General features: G+C 50.2%; 1 protein-coding gene across 1 annotated transcript in view; it reads left to right on the plus strand.

The window, feature by feature from the left end:
• The window catches only part of RALYL (RALY RNA binding protein like), a 174,916-nt gene that overhangs the window by 116,517 nt on the left and 38,195 nt on the right, over positions 1-20,204 (plus strand). Inside the window, exon 5 of the mRNA XM_006924101.1 lies at positions 8,764-8,796. Coding sequence (XP_006924163.1) covers positions 8,764-8,796 — 33 coding nt within the window. The remainder of the gene's footprint in view (positions 1-8,763; positions 8,797-20,204) is intronic.

Below are 20,204 nucleotides of genomic sequence, written 5' to 3' on the forward strand. Positions count from 1 at the left end.
TCTAACAAACACGACTGCCTGACAAGCGGTGGAGAGGGGGACGTTCGTTGACGACAGCGTGCCGTGGGCCGTAGGTGTGTCACACACGGAGTTTCATTCAATTTGATGTTCGCAACAGTCCTGCGACGTAGCTGTTGCTACTCTCGAGCGACAGAACCTGAAACACAGCTTCTGAGCGTTTCTGGCCGCGCGCTGAGCAACGATGGTGCAGGGACCCGGATGCACGCTTTCTGTGCAGGACCCGAATCCTTCCCACCAGACCGGTCACCCTCAGTCGTCCCAAAGCGCGTGTCCTCTCACCCCCGTTTCTCCAAAACGAGACACAGGCCCCCGCTTCCCCGCAACCTCTGCCCGCTCCCGATGCACCCGGGCGTCCGCTCAGCGTCTGGACTTCCCCGTCTACGCGGCCCCGTCGGCCGGCGCCCGCCTCCACCGTCTGGATTCCGGGCGGACGGACTGGGCTTCGTGCAGCGTGTTGATTGTTCCACCTGTACTTCGTTTAAGTGAAATTCGATCTACTTGAGGGAGAAGAAAAAAGGAAACTCGTGGAACTTTGGGATTTTTTAAAAACGGCCACTTTTGAAAAATGCGTTCTGCTGCGAAGCCACACTTCCCGCGTCCCGCGTCCGCCGCTGGTTTATCAGTGCCGGCCGTGCGTCTCTCTCCGCTCCGTTCCCTGTCGCGGGACTCGGCCAACCATTCCAGGCCGTCGAGATGGCCCAGCATCCGATTTATTCGGTCCTTTCCCAGATACACCATCTTCCCTCCTCGCTGTCCCTGCCCAGCGCTGATGCCAGTGTGGGGCGAGGCCTCTGTTCCTGACACCATTTGGATAGAGCAGACTCGAGCGATGCGTGTCAAACTCGATTCTGTCCCGACATCGTACAGTGAGAAGGGTGAGCTTGGGGCCGTTGCCTTGACTTTGTTCTCCGGGCACGAGGGTGCCTCCTTGCCAGCCGCTCACGGCCTCATTTCCCGGACTGTTTACATAAAAGGGCCAGAGCCTCATGGGTTCCGAGGGCCGGTTCCAGCCCGAAGCCCCAGGACTCGCTAATGAACGAGCCCCTTAGACTTTAAAAGATGTCTAGGAGATGTATCTTAATTGCTCTTATTATTTTGGCGGTCTGAGTTTGTTTAATTTTAATCAGAATTTTTGTGTAAAAACGGAAGCTCACAGGACTCCGCCAATGTTGGTAATTGGCCGTGAGGCCGTGCCGATGCGGAAGGCAGACGAGGTCACCGGCCGCAGGCACAAGGTCCTTCCCGTGCCCCGGCTAAGAGAAAGGGCAATGTCTATACAACTGAGAAATGCAGATTATTTTCTGAATGGATTCATTTTTAACTGTATGCACAGAGCTGCGGCTGATGCACAACGTTTGAAAAGTCACATTTCAACTATTAACAGGACAAGTCAATGGCCTTTTGTCTCATCAGAGTCACCCCTGTCTGTGCAATGATGTTAGTTTTCCCGTTTTCCCTGTTTGGGGAGTGTTTTGATTTTCTCGTGAGAATAGAAGCTTCTGACAAGGAGCAGATGTCTTCTTGACTGTTACTTTGTTCGTTATTCCTCGGTCGTGCTGAATTGCGAATTCAAAAGAACGAGAAGCGGAAATTCGCTGAAGTCTTCCCTAGCGAATACAAATCTCATTATAGGGAAACGCTTACTTCTTTCGTCTGTTTACGCGAGCGAGGGCTGGGACCCGGGGCCGGCCCAGCGGCAGCAGAGGCGGCCAGAGCGAGCGTGCGGCCGAGGAGCCCTTGGAGCGCGCATCTCGTTCCTCCGCGGGCTTGCGGCCAACGCCGGTGACTCCGTGCAGACCAGCTGAGCCTCCACGGACGCTACTCATCGGCACGCCACAGACTCCACGATGCTGGTGTCGCGTGCCCAGATTTACAGATGAGAAAACGAAGCTGCCGAGGTGACAAAAAAAAATTTGCCCGGAGCAAGGTAACAAGGTTAGGGCCCCGACTCTGGTTTTCGGCCTTCGAGGCAGGTGATCTCACCGCGTGCGGGTCATGGCCTCCTTCCTCACTCACCCGCTGCCATCTCAACAGTATGGATCGTGAAAAGCAGAGTTTCCTGCCCAGCAAAACCAGTAATCAATTACATCTCTGTCCCTGACTATCAGGCGGCAGAGGAAAGACTGTACCCTGCCCATCACGTATGAACACGCGTCGCCACCCGCTGTGTGACCGTAGGGCACAGGCTTTGCATGTGATGTGAGAGCTGCATCGTCGTCTCGATCGGGCAGAACGGTCGAGGCGACGGCGCCTCGCTCGGGGCAGGCGAGAGGGATGTGGCGGCGGCAGCAGAAGGGCTGGTTCCCGCCTTCCTATTGTCCGCACGTTTGGATCTGCTTCCTGATCTGTAAAACGAAAGAGCGGAATGATTTCACTCATTCATTCATTCATTCATTCATTTATTCACGCAAGACACGGTTATTGTGCGTTTACTGCAGTCTGGACACTGTTGTATCTACTCCTCTTAGCAAACGACTCAGAACACGTGATGGCTGCAGGGCAAGGAGCGAGCGTAACACAGGACGAGTGAGTTTGTACGGCTGTCGGCGACCTCTGACCTCCCCTAGGGCCCCGCCCCGCTGCGCCTCCGTGTCTGTTTCTCCGTTGGGGACGTAGACGCCTCCCCTTCGCCCGCGTCCTTTTCTCTCCATTCCCGAGGGACACCCACTGAGGCGTCACCGGCTTTGTTACTTCTCGTAATAGGCTTCTGATTTCGCCGAACAGCCTGCGCTAAGCGTTTACCATGCGCTTTGTCAACATGGTAGACACGAAGACACGGCGATGTTTTAAACCCACAGCGAAGCTGCAGAATGTTTACTGTCTCACACGTAGCCAATGTACACGTGAATAAGGAACGTAAGTGAGGTACACACAGTTCTACAGGAAAATAAGTGAGCGCGTGGCGGATTCTGTCGGGGGGAGGGAGGGGGCGGAAAGGCTGGTGACGTCGAGCTGGCTTCTGAACAAGCGGGCGTTCGCCCAGCGGACAGAGGACGGGGCCACGCCGGGCGAAGGAGCCGCGTGCAGGGTACAGGGGCAGAGATCGAGGGGGGCGTGTCGCGGTGGGAGCCGGGCCCGTCCGCCTGGGGAGAAGGCGATGGTGGCCCCACCGTCAGGATCGCCGTATGCCTGCGACCGGGTTAAAGGACACGGCTTCCATTCTGCAGACAACGGGGATCCATTTGCATGTGGGGCACACGCGGGAACAGGGAGCGGGCTGAGTGACAGTGACGGGCGTGTCCCAGGTCCCCGGCATAGGCAGCTGGGGGAGCGACGACACGATTCGGTGGAAGACGGGAAGGACGAGCGGCCGCGTGCTCAGGCGTCGCGTTGGAGGAAGGAAGCAGAAAGAAAGACGTCTGTCGTGGACACGGATTCACGAAGACAGTTCATTGAAGCAGCGCTCGTAATAAGAACGTCTCTCGTCAGAGGCTGTTTGTACACGGAATATCGTCCGTCATGCGAGCACCGCATAAATACTGGGCCCTGTCCTGATGGTGAATAGCAAACACATTCTCTAGGGAAAATAGCGTCACTTTTAATAAGCGGCGGCTTCATACGTGCTGTGTGCACCGCACGGTGTCCGTGGCGCTCGGGAACGCCGATGCTGCCCCAGGCGGCGCGCCTCCCCGTGCGGCCAGTGCCAGCAGCTGCAGAGTCCTTGCCGGATGCAGAGTCGTCCTGGGTGGCTTCGCTGCTGCTCGCAGTGGGCACAGACCCTTCCTCGCTGATGTGAGTCCAGCTAATAGTTAATCTGAGCTGAACGAGGACAGGTTTGCATTCAGCCAGAGGCGGCGCCCCAGTCAGCAGGACGCGGAAAGCATAGCACCCACCCCGCTCACGGCGTGAATGTCACTGCACGTCATTCGCAGATATGGCCTGTGGCTGGTCTGCAGGTGCCTCCCATAGCGGCCTTCCCACCCCACAAAGGGAGCCACGATCATCAAGATGGCCGCTGCGAGTAACCCCAAGACCGTAAGATTGTCCCAAGGTGACCAAGAGTATCACCATTTTGAGGTCACCACAGTGGGCGCTGGTAGCTATGGATGCAGCATCTATTACAGGAACTTCAATGATCAAAAAACTTTCTGAGATGTGCCGGGCAAGGTGATTCTGCAACAGAATCTCTGGTGATTTGTTTACCACTTGACCCGAATGAGTTTTATCATCCTTCGTGGTGACTCTGGCACATCACAGGAAAGGGAGACCCTCAGGGGACTCAAAATGTCCCGTAAACCTTGACTAGGGACGGAAGCGGTAGAAGCTAACTTCGGCCAACGCCGAAGAGCAAACTCAGCCCTGAGGCAGAGCCGCTGGCACCCGCGGCGCTGGCCGCCCCGTCATTGACGAGTGCACGTTCAAGGCCAAGATGCATTCACTTTCAGAAGCTTTGGACTTCCTGTGCCATGCCACCCTCTGCCCTGGCAGAGGCCACACTGTGAGGGGCCACTCCCAAAGCCATCGGGAGTGGGCGCTGTGGTTTCAAACAGAGCGTGCGGAGGCCGGGGGCGGCGAGTCCTGCCCCCAGCCCTGCCATGCACCCCGTCATTCCGAAACGGGCGCACTCCCCAGCGTTAACGCGCCCGCGGGGGTCAGTTAAAGAGGAGGTGGCAGGGGCTGCATGGCCATCACAGTGTCCATCCCCCCCGCCCTGATCCAGTCCTTCCAACCAGATCACCAGCACTGAGGGGTGGTTGCTGGTGCCCAGTCTGCGCACGCGGACACATGGACCGCGAGCCTGGAAACCCAGCTCCCGCCGCAGACTCTCCGTCTGAGAGCCCGAGCGAATCTCTGCGCGTCGTGTCACCACGGAGGTGGCCGACTCCCACGTGGACAGCCTTCTCCTTTCCTGTCCTGCTTCTGTGGCCGACACCTGCCCCTGACACAGGCCCGAGCACGTCTGAGAATTCTGCTCCAGCCGTTGTCCCCGGCAGCCACCACCAATTAGTCGGAATGCATGCAAAACTGGAAGCGGTTCGGCCTCTCAGCTTCGGAGCACGCGTGCGCGTGAGCGGCCTCCCCAGAGCCTGCTCTGCCATGAATTTCTCAGTGTGCCTGACGGGCACCGTGAGAGGCCGTGCTTGGGGTCACGCGCACGCACCTGTCACGACACGGCACCCTCGTAGGGAGAGAGCGCCCCGTGAGCACCTGCTCAGGGTCGGTGGGTGACAGTCACACAGGGATCCCTGGGGAGGCGGCGCCAGTGCCGGCCAGCACGCACGCGTGCCTGGCCACCAGGCCCTGCCGGCCAGCACAGGGCCGTTTCTCTCTTCAGTGAAAAGAGCCGAGGGCCAAGTGTTTCTCGCCTTTTTTCAATCAATGAGTTTTTAAGAATACTAATAGAATTATATTTTAATATGCAAAACGTTCACTAAAGGAAGACGTCTGAGAATCACTTACAGGCGCTCATCTTTGATCAGAATCATCTTTGGCTCACAAGCAGTCACTCACCTTGGGGGAAAAAGTGTTCAAATCAGAAGGCTTTGGAGGGACGAGGGTGTCGTGTGGATGTGTTTAGACTACGGAGACAAAGTTTGATATACCAGAATATGGGTCCCACAATCCTTCAAAGGGCTGTTAACCTTTTTGTAACATAGCGTGTCAGATGATTCCAGATGCATCGAGCAGCCGGTTAGCTAAGCGATGACGCGCCTGCCCCGGCCACCAGCGTGCCCGGGCGGGGCCCGCAGGCCAGGGGCCCGGCCAGGGCAGCGGGCACCATGTCCACGCCGCAGAGCAGAGGCCAAGCGCACAGACGTGGCATCAGACCCGGCTCTCAGGCTCCATCCCGCTGCCGTGTGACTTTGAGCGAATGACTGGGTCTTCCTGAACCTTAGTTACCTCACCTGCTGATGTCAGATTCGCTCGGTGTCACTCTGGCTGCCGAGCCTGGTGACGTCATTAAACTCTCTCAGAGTTTCTGAAGGGACCTGACACGCCTCTTCTCTCCATCAAAGGTTTGTACCCACTGCTGTGTCTTCGAGATGCTATTGAAATGCAGATGAGGATCAGCCGTTTTCTAGAGAAAACAAGCGTGCGCTCAAAAAGGCCCTGGTCTCCTTAAAGCCTCATTTCACTCATTCGGGCGCGAGATTTCAACACCAGCCTTGCCTGTGGCTTCGCTCTGACCCGCGTCTGAGAATGTGGTCGCCCCCACGTCTCCTCCTTTTCCAGCTGGGGTGCGGCACACGCAAGCCACGCCGGAAAGAGTCCTCTCCCTTTGCTCTTACCCTGCAGGACAGCTCGAAGGCATCGCTGGGGAGGGGCGAGGCCGGACTTCGGGACCCGCGGGCCCGCGTTCAGGTCCTGGCTCAGCCGCGCCCAGCTCTGTGACCTCAGGTGACACACTTGGCCCCTTTGGGAATCAGTTTCCTCACCTGTAAAATTGGATCCACTGCGGTGGGCATCATGAGGCTTAAATAAATCGATGTTTATAAAGCATTTTGAATAATGCCTGGCCCTTTCTGTTGCTGTTAAATGCAAAGTATCATCAACCCTTTCGCGCCAAACGTTGATGTGAGTTCTCCATTTTATTTTATTTTCTCTGCGGCGCCTGTTTTTCTGAAGGCTATGTTCTGTCTTATTCCGCTCCTGCTTCTAGTGGGTCCTGAATGAGGTATTATTAAATCCACTGCCTATTTCCTGTTAAAAGTAAATCTTAGGAAAGAAAAAAAAAATCAATCCTGTTCTTCACAAAACAATTACCTTAATAAAAAACCTCAGAAAAGTTCTCTCTGGGCATACTGCGACGTAACCATCTGTTTCAGAGCTTTAAATTGCTAAACAGTTTTCTCCAAAGAGATGTTTCTGCCGGCAGATTTCTTTCTTCACTTTTTCTTTTCACCTTTCAGGCTAAAATTACAAAAGTGAGATTTTCGTAAATACCACCATTTTGGCCCCGAGAGGGGCAGCCCATTTTGCATAGACGTGGCCGTACCTGTCCGTCCGTGCCAGGAACCGTGCGAGCTGCTCCAAATACATGGTCTGCTCAGCAGCCTTCGAGCTGGGTACGATGCTGCCACGTAGTTAATGAGAAAGACAGGAGTCTCTGGGTCATCTCCAGGCTAGGGAAGCGACCGAACCACAGCAGAGCACTTGGTTACAAAGCGGAACATCATTCCGTGTGGCCCAGCTGTCGCTTTCATCTGCAGCGAGACACGAGGTAGGGTGGTCAGTTGGTGGCTCCCCACCGCGATTTCTTGCTCTATGTCACCACCGAAAATGCTTGGGATGCTCGAATCCGGGACTCATCTTCCGTGGCTTCAAGCGGTGAGTGGACAGTGATCCGTCCCTCCCGCTCAGCTCCCACAGCGCCAGCAAGCTCCGGCCCCGGGGCCCGTTTGCAGGCCGAACACAGAACCACCGGGAGCCTCCTGTCTGAGCAGAGGTGCAAGTCAAATGTTCCGGCCAGTCTCAGTGGGACTCTAGGTCAGCCGTGTAACCCAGGGCTGTTGTCCTGAGAATGTGTCGTAGTGACGGGGATAAGTGACTGGAGCAGAAACAGGACTGTCCGTGTAAGATGAAGGCGTTGAGGTTGGCTTTCCGAAGGCGTCAGAGAAAGTCAAACAATAACGGTGCGTGGAGAAAGGAAGGAGAAAACCAGCATTCCGACACAGAAACGGAACGCTCGGCGACACCAAGCGGAGCTAACCCGGCCGCGTCTGCGCAAGGAGCAGATAAACCTTCTGCCACAAAGCGGTCAGCGACAGAAACGGTCCACAGCGACGGGGAAAGCTGGGGTGTGGGAGGAGCTTTCGAGGGACGACGAAAAGTTGGAGCATCATCCTGTGGCTACTGGAATTGTCGAGAAAGGCGGTGACATACACGTAAATAAACTATTTCAAAACAAGGCTTCTTGAAAATCTTAAGCACCAGGATTTAGATCGAAATGACTTCAGTATTTGCCATATGGTATGATAAAAAATTTCTATGACAATAAAGTGGCCAGTATCCACCTACCAACTGGTCTCCTTAAGTATTAATTAAGAAATATTGAGAAGCGGTTACTTTCTCGATTGGTTTGCCGTGTGCAAGGGATATAGAGTTAATTTACAAAATAAGGAAGTGAGCTGGCAGCCGTCTAGCCTGTTTCGTAAGGAGGAAAGCAAGGCCAGGATGTTTTAAGTGGCTTGCTCAAGATGCCACAGCTATCGGGTTTCCAAGTGAGGTCTTCCCTTATATGTGAGCAAGCGCCAAAGGACCTGGTTCTTAGGGGACACAGAGGTGGCCAGAAAACCCTCATCTGTGACCTGCCCCAAGGTGTATGGCTGCTACTAAGTGACCGTAACTGTCAGGCTGCTGTCTCTTTATTCCTGCATATCTACTGGAAATAAGTTATTCAGCAAATACGTAACCAAGCACATTATAAGTTTTTACTAGTACAACCATCATAAATAGATATGTCAAAACTTCTACAAACAAATAACTGTAAAAAAAGAAAATAACTATACGCAAACGGACAAATCAGAATTAGACTAACAATATGATCTCAGTGGATCATTTAAATGCTACATCCCATATCAAGTCTCATTTTTTTTTTTTTTTTGGCCTCTGCATGAATCTTGCCGGGATTCGAGTTAGTCCAGATTAGGTCTTAATATTAGTTACAGCTTTTTACTGGTGCTAACGTGTGCGTTTTCATCCAAACGAGCATAGTAATTCTGCCGGATTTACACGATTGCATTTTTAAGGACATAGCAGATTGTTATAGTAAAATAAAATTTTTTGTATTTTCTTCCACAGACTTGAGTCAAAGGAGCCTTTCCTGTCCGTTGGGTGAGTAGATGTCTAAATATTTTAAATCTCAATTCTTTAATCGATTTTTAATTCAAATCGACAAGGTCTTCTGAGATAGTATTTTCAGTCATTCAATCCCATATTCAAAGTCGTAGCGTATCACCGAGTGCATCATTTCTTCAGCAACATGGCTATGTGCGTTTTATAAAGACTTAAGTAAAATGTCCCCGAAACGGGTTCGTGACCTCAGAAATTCAGCGGAAGTATGTCCGTGAGCTCCCGTGTCCTCCAGAACCGCCACGCGGGCCAGACAGCCATCAGCCGCGTTCCCATCGCGCGGACGTGCGTTCAGATCGGTTTCGAAACGTCCCCTAAACAGCTGCTCTCACTATTTGCCGTCCGTCCGCTCACTTCGCACTGCTCCCCGTCGGCCGCTCGCTCTGCCTCGTCATCCTTGCCCCTCTCTCCCTCGGTCTGTCTGCATCTTTCCCCCTTTCTCCTCGTTCCCCTATTATCCGCCCTCTCCTCTCACACCGACTGCGTCTCTGCACACAAAGCTGAAGCAGACAGCTGCGTCTCCGCGGCATCGTCCTGCGCCACGAGAGCCTCATAGTAACGTACTGTTGACAGGGGCGCGCACCGACTATTTTCAGGCAATTAGAACTAGTTAAGAATGAGCAAAGTTGTTTTTAACTGATCTAGCAAAGAATCCCTTGACGGCCATATCACAGCGTCTGGCTAAGGGACTTTGGCGTGCTCGGGATCATGCTTCATGTAAAAACAGCAGAAAGCATTGAAAATGTGCTACCAGCTTAGAGGAGGAAGTCGTGCCGTATTTGATGAGGAGGAAAAAAAAAATCGCATCCAGGCAGCCGCTCTCCTCGTGCTTGATGGCCAGAAAAGGGGACGGGGTTAGATTTTTAAACGGTCACATCGGTTTTTTTCTATGCCTTTGTTCGTGGCCTTTGAATATTTCCGTCACTCGCTGAGCACCATGGTGCCCCCTCCTCTTCCTAGTCCTCATAAAAGCGTTTTCGGAAAGTCATCTGAATCACAGGAATCAACATAATCGTTTGGGAGGCTGGGAAGGAAAAACGGAGGACTTCGTGAAAAACGGAAGGTCAAGTTGCTCTGGCCCCAAGCAAGTCCTTCCCCCCGTTGATCATCAGCCTCTATTGTGAAAAATCTTTAAGCCTGAAAAAATCTTTTATTTTGAGGGCTGTGACCTGCCCTCAAGTCAAGAGGCCTCAAATAGCTTCTCCCCTTGCCTCTGCCTCTGCAGCGTCTCCGAGGCACTTCCTGTCCCCCCAGGCATGTGGGGATGGAAGTCACTTTTTATGGCATGCCTCCGTTCACAAGGGCAGGCCCCAAGCCAGCTTCATTTTAAACGGATCAGGAGTTCAAAACTCAGGAGTAGAGCCTGGAGGAAAAAGTTTCCAAAAAAGAGTGATTGATAGCTCAGCAAATACTCAAACGGGAGATGTGGCAGGAAGGAGATGCCGCTGCCCCGCGATGTGACTTAAAGGTAAAATGGGGTGAGACTCGCGCCTCGACGGCCCCACTGACCAGACAGCTTACGTGAGAGCTGACTTCTTCCATTTCCTCCAAGAAAACGAGTTTCAGTAAAGCTGTCCAAAAGCACGTGTGACTCTCCCAATCCTGTTCAGTAAGAGAACAGGTGAGAGTGACCATCAGAACACACATGGGCCAAACAGGTGACCGGTGACCTACTGTCGGAACCATTATTCAAATCTCGACTTGTATCTCGGTCACTTGCCGGAGGATTAACTGCGCAGTGTCCAGGCTGCGGTATCAGCGGCCACATGGCTGACACACTGAGATTTGCCTTGTACATCTCATGTACATTAATTAACGATAGTTCTGCGTGGAATAAAAAATATGTTAACGAATAAATCAGTGCTAATATTGTGTACTTCAGTCCATCACCGGGCAGAGTCTTAACGCACTTGTTAAAACGTACTTCTAGAAGTTGCTTTTGCTCTCCTAGGTCAGACACTTACAACCTAGCTGTATTAGTTTGGGCAATTACTGACTCCCAAGCTTCGGGTCCTTCATCGCGAAATGGAGATTAAGAAAGACAACTTAGACCGAGCGTCCAGCGCTGCTCTTGGCACACAGGAATTGCTCGTATTACAGTTCTAGAAGGTATAGTCATGGATAATGCTGTAAAAATATCAGAGTAAAACTCAACGTTTCCAGGCCATGCTTTAGGTTCCATGCGGAAGCTAAAAAAAGTTTCTAGAATGAAGAGAGAAAAATAAAAATTGCGACTGGAATAAGCTATCAAACAAGATGAGTACAGATATTCTGTTACCTATTTCAAGGGTGAATGCTAATAATTATTTAAATGGCTTAAATGAAAAGAAATACTGACACATTTTTAATGTGCATCTTCTCAATATAAATATGGGAGCAAATTTTCTCCTTTGATAAATGTGCTATAGGAATTATGAAATAAAATTTTTATGTCACAACAGAAACTCAATCTGAAAACATGAACAGAAAAATGCGTCAAAGAAAGCTCTAGCACAAGGAGGCACAGGCATTCGGGGGAAGATCACGGAGCTGGGGGAAAGTTCATGCAGTCTCAGTTCCCAGAGCCTCGGCTTAGGCTGATAATCAGAAGAACTTTCTTTCGTATGCGCCAGCCGAGGATTAATAAAATGATGTCAGTAGGAAAAATAAACAGTAAGATAAACTTTAGCACGAGGCGTGAAGGCTCATCCACAGTCCGATCCTGTCACCCAGGGTGGGTGGCTAGGGGCCGTGTCACCCAGGGCCACCCAGGCGGAAGCCACCATGTCCCTCACGCTCGTCCCCCACGCTCGTCCCCCGCTACCCCCGAGACACGCACGGGGTCTCCCTACAGACACGTATGGCCCCGGGGGCCCCTGCCGGAAACCCTAGAAACACGGCCGCTCCGGTTTGGGAGCACGTGGCGGGGGCGGGCGCACTGACCAGGGACCGCCACGCGACACCCACGCGACACCCACGGGAGGCAGGGGGAGCACCCGGGCGGGGCGCGGCCACGTCTGCTCCGAGCACAGGGACCGGAAACACGTGTGATGCCACCAGGCCTGGGGTGACGCTAAGCTTCAAATGTTAAATTATTAAATAATGTCATCTAAATATTTAATGCGTAGTTTTATTAAATGTTAATAACAATGTGTTATATTTTAAGTTATTATAAATGTATTTCATACAAATGTACTTCTTATGTGGAATGTGTATTACATCCATAATTTATTGTAAATAAATAATGTAAAATATTTAATTATAAATAAAACGAATTTGAATAATAGAATTAAAATTAATTTTTTTTTCTCATCTCACTTACGTAACAGGAAAAAATATCAGTTAAGTGACCTTGGTTTTCAGTGTGGAGCGTAGGCTTGAACGCTGGTCAAGTACTAAATGGCGGATAATCTCCTCCCCCTCAGAACATTACATTTTAAAGCAATTAAGAAAACTCTGCTGGCAAACTCTTTCTTTCCTGTGCCATCAGCTAGCTCCTGACTGGGGAAGTAAGCGGGAAGAGCACGGGCATTGAGTTTGCATTTAGAAAAAGAACGAGAACCCAGTGATCTTTCCGATGAAGTTTCTAAGGAGTAAATCTTAATGTAACGCTGTTCTTGCCTTGAAAAGGCTTTTCACGGTTTTTTAATGAAAACTACAGAGGAGGGGGAAAGAAAGCTCTTGTCCTTTTGACGTTTCAGAGCCACAGTGTAGAAGGACGTGTCCAGGCCACGCATTAGTTAGTTCTCCTCAAGTATAAGTGACCCGCAGACACAGAGTGGCTTTAAAAATACACTCAAGGCCCTAGATGAAAACGTCCAGTGAGTTATTTCTTCTTAACCTCTGCAGCATGACGTCGACCTTTTAAAAGAAGAATTTTAATATGAATGATTGTATTTTAGGACCGAAACTTTGATGCACACCAATTTCTCAGTTGATGAATTTTTGCGTGAGTGGCTTTATCATGAGAATGATTATTTATTGCCTGGGTAAAAAGAAAAAAAAAATCAGACTTTTTCACGGCATTAGAATCATTTAAATAACTCAGACTAATTTAAAAATTATATTGATAGAACTCGGAATATATTCTTTTTCAAGCTTGGCTGAGAGGCATTCAAAAACACATCAAGGATGAAAATTTCTCAGTTATTATGTTTGTCTCTATGGCAGCACCGGCCCTGTGAGTGAGCCGATGCCAGCCCAGCCCAGCCCAGCCCGGACTCCTAGTTTTTGAGATGCGCTAATGCTGGGCCTGCTCCACTCAGCCCAGACCGGAGGGTGTGGACATCGCCAGGGCCCCGTGGCTCCCCCTGCATCCCAAACCGACCCTCCCATAATTGCTAACAGTTGTATTTTGTGAAATAATTTTCCCCCTTTTCTTTCCAGTGTTGGAACTGAGTTTGGATCTTCGGTATACTTCTGTTATTGTGAAGACGTAATTAAACCTTGACTCACTTATTCGGTCAAAAATTCATACCATTTTACTTTGATCCAGGTTTCGTGTGAGAGCTGGTATTTACTAGCAGCTGCCGTATGCGATTACACTATCAGCAATCGGATTTCCTTGGCTCGCGTCCATTCTCTCCCTTCTAGACGGGTAGCTGGAGCCGTCTGTTCGACTGTTCCGAGCCTCCACGTTCTCACCTGATGTGATCACTAACTCTTAGGACTGTCGTAAATTAGGTAGCATGGCGTGGTATTTGGGATAGTGCCTGACACACGGTAAACAGGAAGTAAACGCCAATTATGATCAATATTCTGTGCGACCAGCAGGTTATATTATACATCTTCCCTGAAGGAGTACGTTCCACCGAGATACAGAAATTCTAACTAGCTGAATCCAGAGACCTAAAGGCTCTGGATGGCATGAGGCAGGGAAGAAATGAGGTCGAATTCTGGGAGCAGAAGTGAGAACAGTGAAATGAGCGCGGGCGTGATGACGGCCTCACCGGCAGATCCGGAGGAAGTTAGACAAGAAAAAGGAGAAAGAGCAGCGTGGAGTCGGGGAGGCGGTTCTGGAGCGTACTTAGATTTTTACAAAGTATCGAGTACATTGTTAAAAACTTTAACAACAGGAGCAGAGAAAGGGCAAGCGCTGCCAGCTCAGGGATGGTGGCCCTCGAGCGTCAGAAAGGAGAAACAGAAAGTGGCTGGCGTTTACCAATCACTCAAGAATGAAGAGGTTACCTTAATTCGGGCAATGAACAGTTGAAGACGACAGCCAGATTGTCAGAAAGGTTTTCGAGACAAAGAGGAGGACCTGAGATTTTGCGCAAGGTCAAGGAAGAATTCGGCAGAGAGGCATGAAAAACAGCATTTCTGCGGAAAATCGGGCGCGTGGCGGCAGAGAGGGAGGACTGTGCAAGTGCATCGGACGCCCCAGGCCAGCAGGGCGGAAGGGTCCAGAAAAGACAGGGGGCAGATAAGATTGGGGAGTAAGGTCGTGGGTGGAAACTGAGAAATTGATGAATGCAAGGCGCTCCGTTCCACGCTGTGGACTTGCCGGACGCTGCGCGTTTGGCCGGCCTGTTTGTTTTTACCTGAACAGCGGCATGATCCGGGCGAGGTCCTAGTGACGCCGTTTAGGAAGCTGTTCTGACGGATCCGGCATCAGCCGAAAAGACTCAGGATGGAGCAGAATGAAATTGCCTCGCGCCTGGTAGAACGGCCGTGACGACGAAGACCAGAGACCACAAGTGCTGGCGAAGATGTGGAGAAAGGGGAGCCCTCGTGCGCTGGGGCTGGGCTTGCAAAGTGCTGCAGCCACCGCGGACAACGGGGTCGGGTCCTCGAACAGGAAACGCAGACCCAGCGCGTGCCCCGGCGCTCCCACCTCGGGGCACGTATCCAAAGGAAATGAAGAGATATCTGCACCCCCACGTTCACCGCAGCTGATTCGCAACAGCGAAGACGTACCAACAGCCTAAGCGTCCAGAGATGGATGCGTGGACAGAGGAAAATGTGACACGCGAGATATTTTATACACGAAGGAAATCCTGCCGTTCGTAGTGACGTGAAGGCATCTGGAGGACATTACCCTGGGTGAAATAAGTCGCACACCGGACGCAGAAAGACAAAACCTGCACCATCTCACCTGTACGTAGAAGCTAAAGTAGCCGAATGCGATGAGGGTGTCGAATGGCAGGTGCCAGGCAGCATGGGCATCGGGGAGACACAGTTACAGTTACTCGGGATCAATAATCCCGGGACTCTGAGGCACAGCATGGTGATAACGCTGTATTGTATACTTGAAATTTGCTATTTCAAGAAAAAGTCGAACTTATGCGTTCTCACGGCACACACAAAGTAACTGTCGGCTGACGGATGGGTTCATTAGCTCGATGGTGGTAATCATTTCATAATATGGACATAAATCAAAACATCATACCGTACACCTTAAATATATATTGTTTTCAGTTGTCAGAAAAATAAGATCCGTAGAAGAAAAGAAGAGGAAAGGAAATGCCTGAAGGAAAATGAAAATAACCATTTTCGTTCAGAATATCAGATTTCGTGAGTGACGGAGGGAGCGATGTCATACAGGTTTCTCGGCTGAATTTTGCGGGATCACGGTGACAGCGTGATGAGCTACAATCCAGATGTGGTGTCACATCTGAGGGAGGGTTAAGAGGAGACCGTCCCCAAGCCCTAGACACACCCGCCTGACATCACGAAATCACCAGTGGCCAGTTCCCAGCCCACCTTTTGGGGGTGCAGTTTCGATTTCCTCTGAATCTCTACGGAGACGGGGACGAGAGCCGTTTTCTCCTTCTAAAAATCTTTTTTTTTTTTTAGTGCTACCACAAACGTAACGATTTCTTTAGCAACTGTGCTCGTTTTGTGTCCCCGGGCCCTGCGGCTCCTTCTCGGGAGAGAGCATGGAGCTGCTCGGCTGCTTCTGTGATCGAAAGCAGCCCTGCCTTCAGGCCCGATGCTCCAATTGTCATTTTAATTTATCCACCTGCCACTCAGCGAAACGCTGTTAAAGCACGGGAAAGTTTAAACCCATCATTTACAGCTGCACCTGTCAATGACTGTCTTCTGTGCTTGTCACAATCATTTAAACGGCACCTGATGGCGTATACGATACCGCCCGGAAATTGGGTAATCAATCACGAATGTATATATTTTGACAGTGGTGTCTGGAGCCCACGGGTTCCAGGGCGCGTTTTTCAGAAACAAGAATTCATGGCTCTTCAATCATGAAATAACAGCAAAGTCACCCAAAACAGTCTTCCTCGGTCCTTGTGATTTAAACACGTCTCAGGAGGCAGAGGGGCTGGATGTGACTGAAACATCTTTTCTTTCTTCGGTGAAATGTTCTCCGGGGGCCAAGGCAGTAATGGTAGCTTATAGCAGGCAGGAATAGGGTGTCACTCAGAGGGAAGAAAATGCATAGGATCATTAAATAGATTTATTTAAGTTCCGCTTATAAAGAGAGCAGTGGTGCAGGACTTTATAGCCGATGATATTTCGAAAGAGTGCTATCTGCACTGCCACTGCTATCTAATTCATTCACGTACTAAAGCATCACATTAAGTCAAATGTCACAGTCCGTATCCGTTTTACTTTGAGAATCGGTATCATTACACATCACAGGCAACCTCCCCGCCCCAATTTGATGACATCATTGATTATCATAAATTAAGGTAGTTAAAAATCAATCTATCATTTGGTATATAAATATATACAGAGAGAGAGAGGGAGGGAGGGAGGAAGGGAGGGAGGGAGGAAGGGAGGGAGGGAGGGAGAGAGAGAGAGAGAGAGAAAGAGACAGAGACAGAAAGAGAGAGAGAGAGAGCACCTATTTGCTCATTAAATTTAGTCAACACAACAAATAGGATGTCATACAGGCTACGTGTGTATTTAAGATGAAATGGTATTAAAATTGTGACTTAAATAACATTGGCTAAATAACCTAACTGCACCTTGTAATCTTACCTAGAGCAATCCTTAATTATTTTGAAAAAGGCAAGTCTAATGAAAAGTCCTTTAAAATCTACGGAGGATTTATGATTGCTTTCTATCCCAGAATTCTAAATTAGCTAAACTAATTTATAGCTCTCAAATACCCCTACAGAAGAAAATTAATAACTAAACTTGGCATACGTAAAATCTCACTTATGAGAAGAACTAATGTAAAGTAATGTTATGGAATCAAATTTAAAACAGTTGAAAATATGACGAGTGTATGTTTTCTTATTACCGCAAGCTCTACTTTCAAGAAACATGAGTTTTTTTTTGGTGTCACGTCACATTGGAAAGGGTAAGTATATCGTCTGACTGATGAAAGGTATATTTATTGAACGCACATACGAATAACATAGAAATGGTAGCTGAGATTATTTAGATGTCAGATGTGGAAATATCGCATGAAGAGAATACTATCGATTCCATTTGAAATAAGATCTAAGTCTCATATACTTTTAAAATCTGTTCTGAAAACGATCACTCACCAGAAACAATGATGCGAACTAAAGTGCTTTGATTTCATTCATTTAAAATCAGCCCACTCCAAAGGAAAGAAAACTACTTGGAGGAAAGAGACCCCTTCTTCTCCTAACTTCATAAAATGCACCAGAAGCTGACTTTCCCATCGCAGCATACTCGATTACCGAAACCATTTCCTGGCAGTCAGCAGCATACTCTTCTTAGGAGGTTCAAAGTATTGTTTAGCTGTTACTTCTGTTGTTCAATGAATCTTTACTGAATCTCGCATAGAAAAAAAATAGATACTGTAACTCTTTGAATGCTGGAAAACTGGGACACGGAGATGTGATGTAACCTCCATAAAGACGCACAGCATCCGGCATCTATTTTTCGGAATGGAATCCAGCCTCGGGCTTTTGCTTAAAAAGCTGCCAGTTTCCTGCACGCTGACACTTTATGTTCTCTCTTCAGAGTTTCATACTTATTTGAATCATCATGAATATATAAGCGATAGCTTAAATTATTCAGGAAAGTAATTATGTACATAAAAAGTTATTTATTGCTTTTAGAAGCATTGTGAATCCCAGATTTGCATAAAAGTTTTAAAGCCTCGTTTCTCAATTAAAGTCTTTGATTTCATCCAGCCAACCATGACTGGTCCTTATTTCATCAATCTCAAAATGTGACCTTTTCCACATTTCTGATGAAATTTCCTAAGTACAGAATTCTTTGTGATTCAGAAAATTGCCTACTTAACTCTGCAGAACCAGTCAGTCATCACGGTATAACCTACGCTGCCAAACACTGGGAAAAGCCAGGCACCGCTTACGCTTCAAGAGCTTATCGCGGGAAAAAAAAATGCATGGAGAAGCTATATTTTGGCATGCCAACTAAGATAGAAACTAAAATAAAAAATCGCCCCCAAATGTCTCATGGTTTTAGAAACTGTATTATTTCTCTGGTGAACATTTCACTGGATCACATTCAAAACTTACCATTAGATCCTGCGGCCACCTTCAACGTCAAGGCGACATCACAGGTCTGTCCCAGCGATAGGATGCCCTTGACTTGGCTACCCCATCGTGTCAGTGAAACATGTGAAAGCCGGACCACTTGGTAAGACATTCCTCCCAGATGCCGGCTGAATCAGCATGTCACGCGGGCCCTACTTCACTGGAGTATGTGTCACGGCCCAACTGGATACTAAAATCCTTGAAAGCCTTTGAAAGAGCGAGGCTCTCTAGAGAAGTTATTTTAAAAACGTGCCCTGCATCCTGGGCCTTCGACCCTAAACTCCGTCAGCCCGTGGCAGGCTGAGAGCTGAGAGCAACTCCTCAGATCGGGGTCCCCGCCCCAATGAAACGAAGCATTCGCTCCCAGCTTTCTGCGGTCTCCGGGTCTGGGGCTGAAGCTCGTAGCAAGAATCCGATAGCATCACTGCCCTTTGTACGAGGACCAGCTGTCTGCTTTCGCGAAGGGCGTCAGTTCATGAGCCCAAGGACACCGCGTGACGACAGTGTCAGCTGCCGTGCTAAAGCCGCCTGCTGGGTCGGCACAGCGTCCCATTTCTGAGATGGAATATTGAGCTTCTTCGCACCTTACAAAGATCCAAACACTGAAGCGCCACAGCCGGAGAGTTTAGGAAGGTGTTCAGACATTGGTTTTTGACAGTGACGGGTGAAGGCTGGCGCCAAATTATTTCGACTTAAATATCTAATATGCTGGAAAAATTCTGCAGCTCGCATTGTTTTCGAGAAGACTGTTACCTGTTCAACGTGTGAACCTTTAAAGGTTGAACCGGAGGTTAAAAGTGGCCAAGGTCCAGCCGAGAGACGGGAAATAGAAACCTCAGCAGCTCTTTTCACAGGAAAATGTCACGTGAGGATCTATTAACTAGTAACATGGAGGCACCTACTTAAAAGGGTGAAGGATACCGCAGAAGGATATCGGAATGGAAGGCGTAGGGACCCACGGCTACGTGGCCGAGGGACTCCAGGGAAGGAAGGCGGACGGCGCGTCTCCCCGGGGCAGAGTGTCACAGCCACTGCGGAGACCGTGGCTGGCGCCGTAGGCGTGGCGGGAAGCGTGTCGGGGCGCCGCCAGGCTGGGGACACTGAGCGGGCACCCCCTGCGGGGCGCCAGTGCACGGACGGTCCCCACGGGGTGCTGACCCCCGCCCCCCACTGCCACACCCTCACGTGGGCACAGACCAAGGAGCGACGTCCGCGAGACCCAGCTCCACGATCACGGAGCAAACGTCCAGACCGGGGCCTGAGCGCCCAGAGGCAACAAGCCGATATTTATCGGCAGGAAAATCCAGCCCCACGCGGCAATCGTGACGGTCTAAAATGCTAATATGAATATCGGGCGCTTGGAAATTCTAATGCAGACCTTTCGCTTTCTTGCAAAAAGTAATGACAGTAAATATGACAGCAGCAAGTTCCAGAGATGCGAAGCGTTCGATGCGAAACGCATCTCCCGGGCGGCGACGGACGCTGAGCCTTTTCGGAGCTGACGGTGCAGTGGGGTGAAGGGGGAAAGGGCCGGTGACAGGACCGCGGGTCCGGACGGAAGGATGAGCGAGGGGCGAGGAGAACGAGACGCGCCCGTTTGCGGCTACGTCGGGTTCAGACCCGGAGACGCGCGGTTCCGGCGCCGACGCTCCTGGGACGAGTCACCGCGAAAACGGCGGCGTCGAGAAATTCGGACGAATTCGATCCCGCCCAAAGCGGGGGGCGGGAATGGCTTATTTCACAGGAAAATGTCACACGAGGACCTATTAACTAGTAACATGGAGGTAACTACTTAAAAGAGTAAATGAGACCGCAGAAGGATATCGGAATAGAAGGCGTAGGGACCCACTGCTATTGCTGTGGCCGAGGGGCTCCAGGGAAGGAAGGCGGGCGGCGCGTCTCCCCCGGGCTGAGCGTCACAGCCACCGCGGAGACCGTGGCTGCCGCCCACGGCGTGGCGGGAAGCGT

This window comes from Pteropus alecto, unplaced genomic scaffold, assembly GCF_000325575.1.
Source record: "Pteropus alecto unplaced genomic scaffold, ASM32557v1 scaffold87, whole genome shotgun sequence".
Lineage (NCBI taxonomy): Eukaryota > Metazoa > Chordata > Mammalia > Chiroptera > Pteropodidae > Pteropus > Pteropus alecto.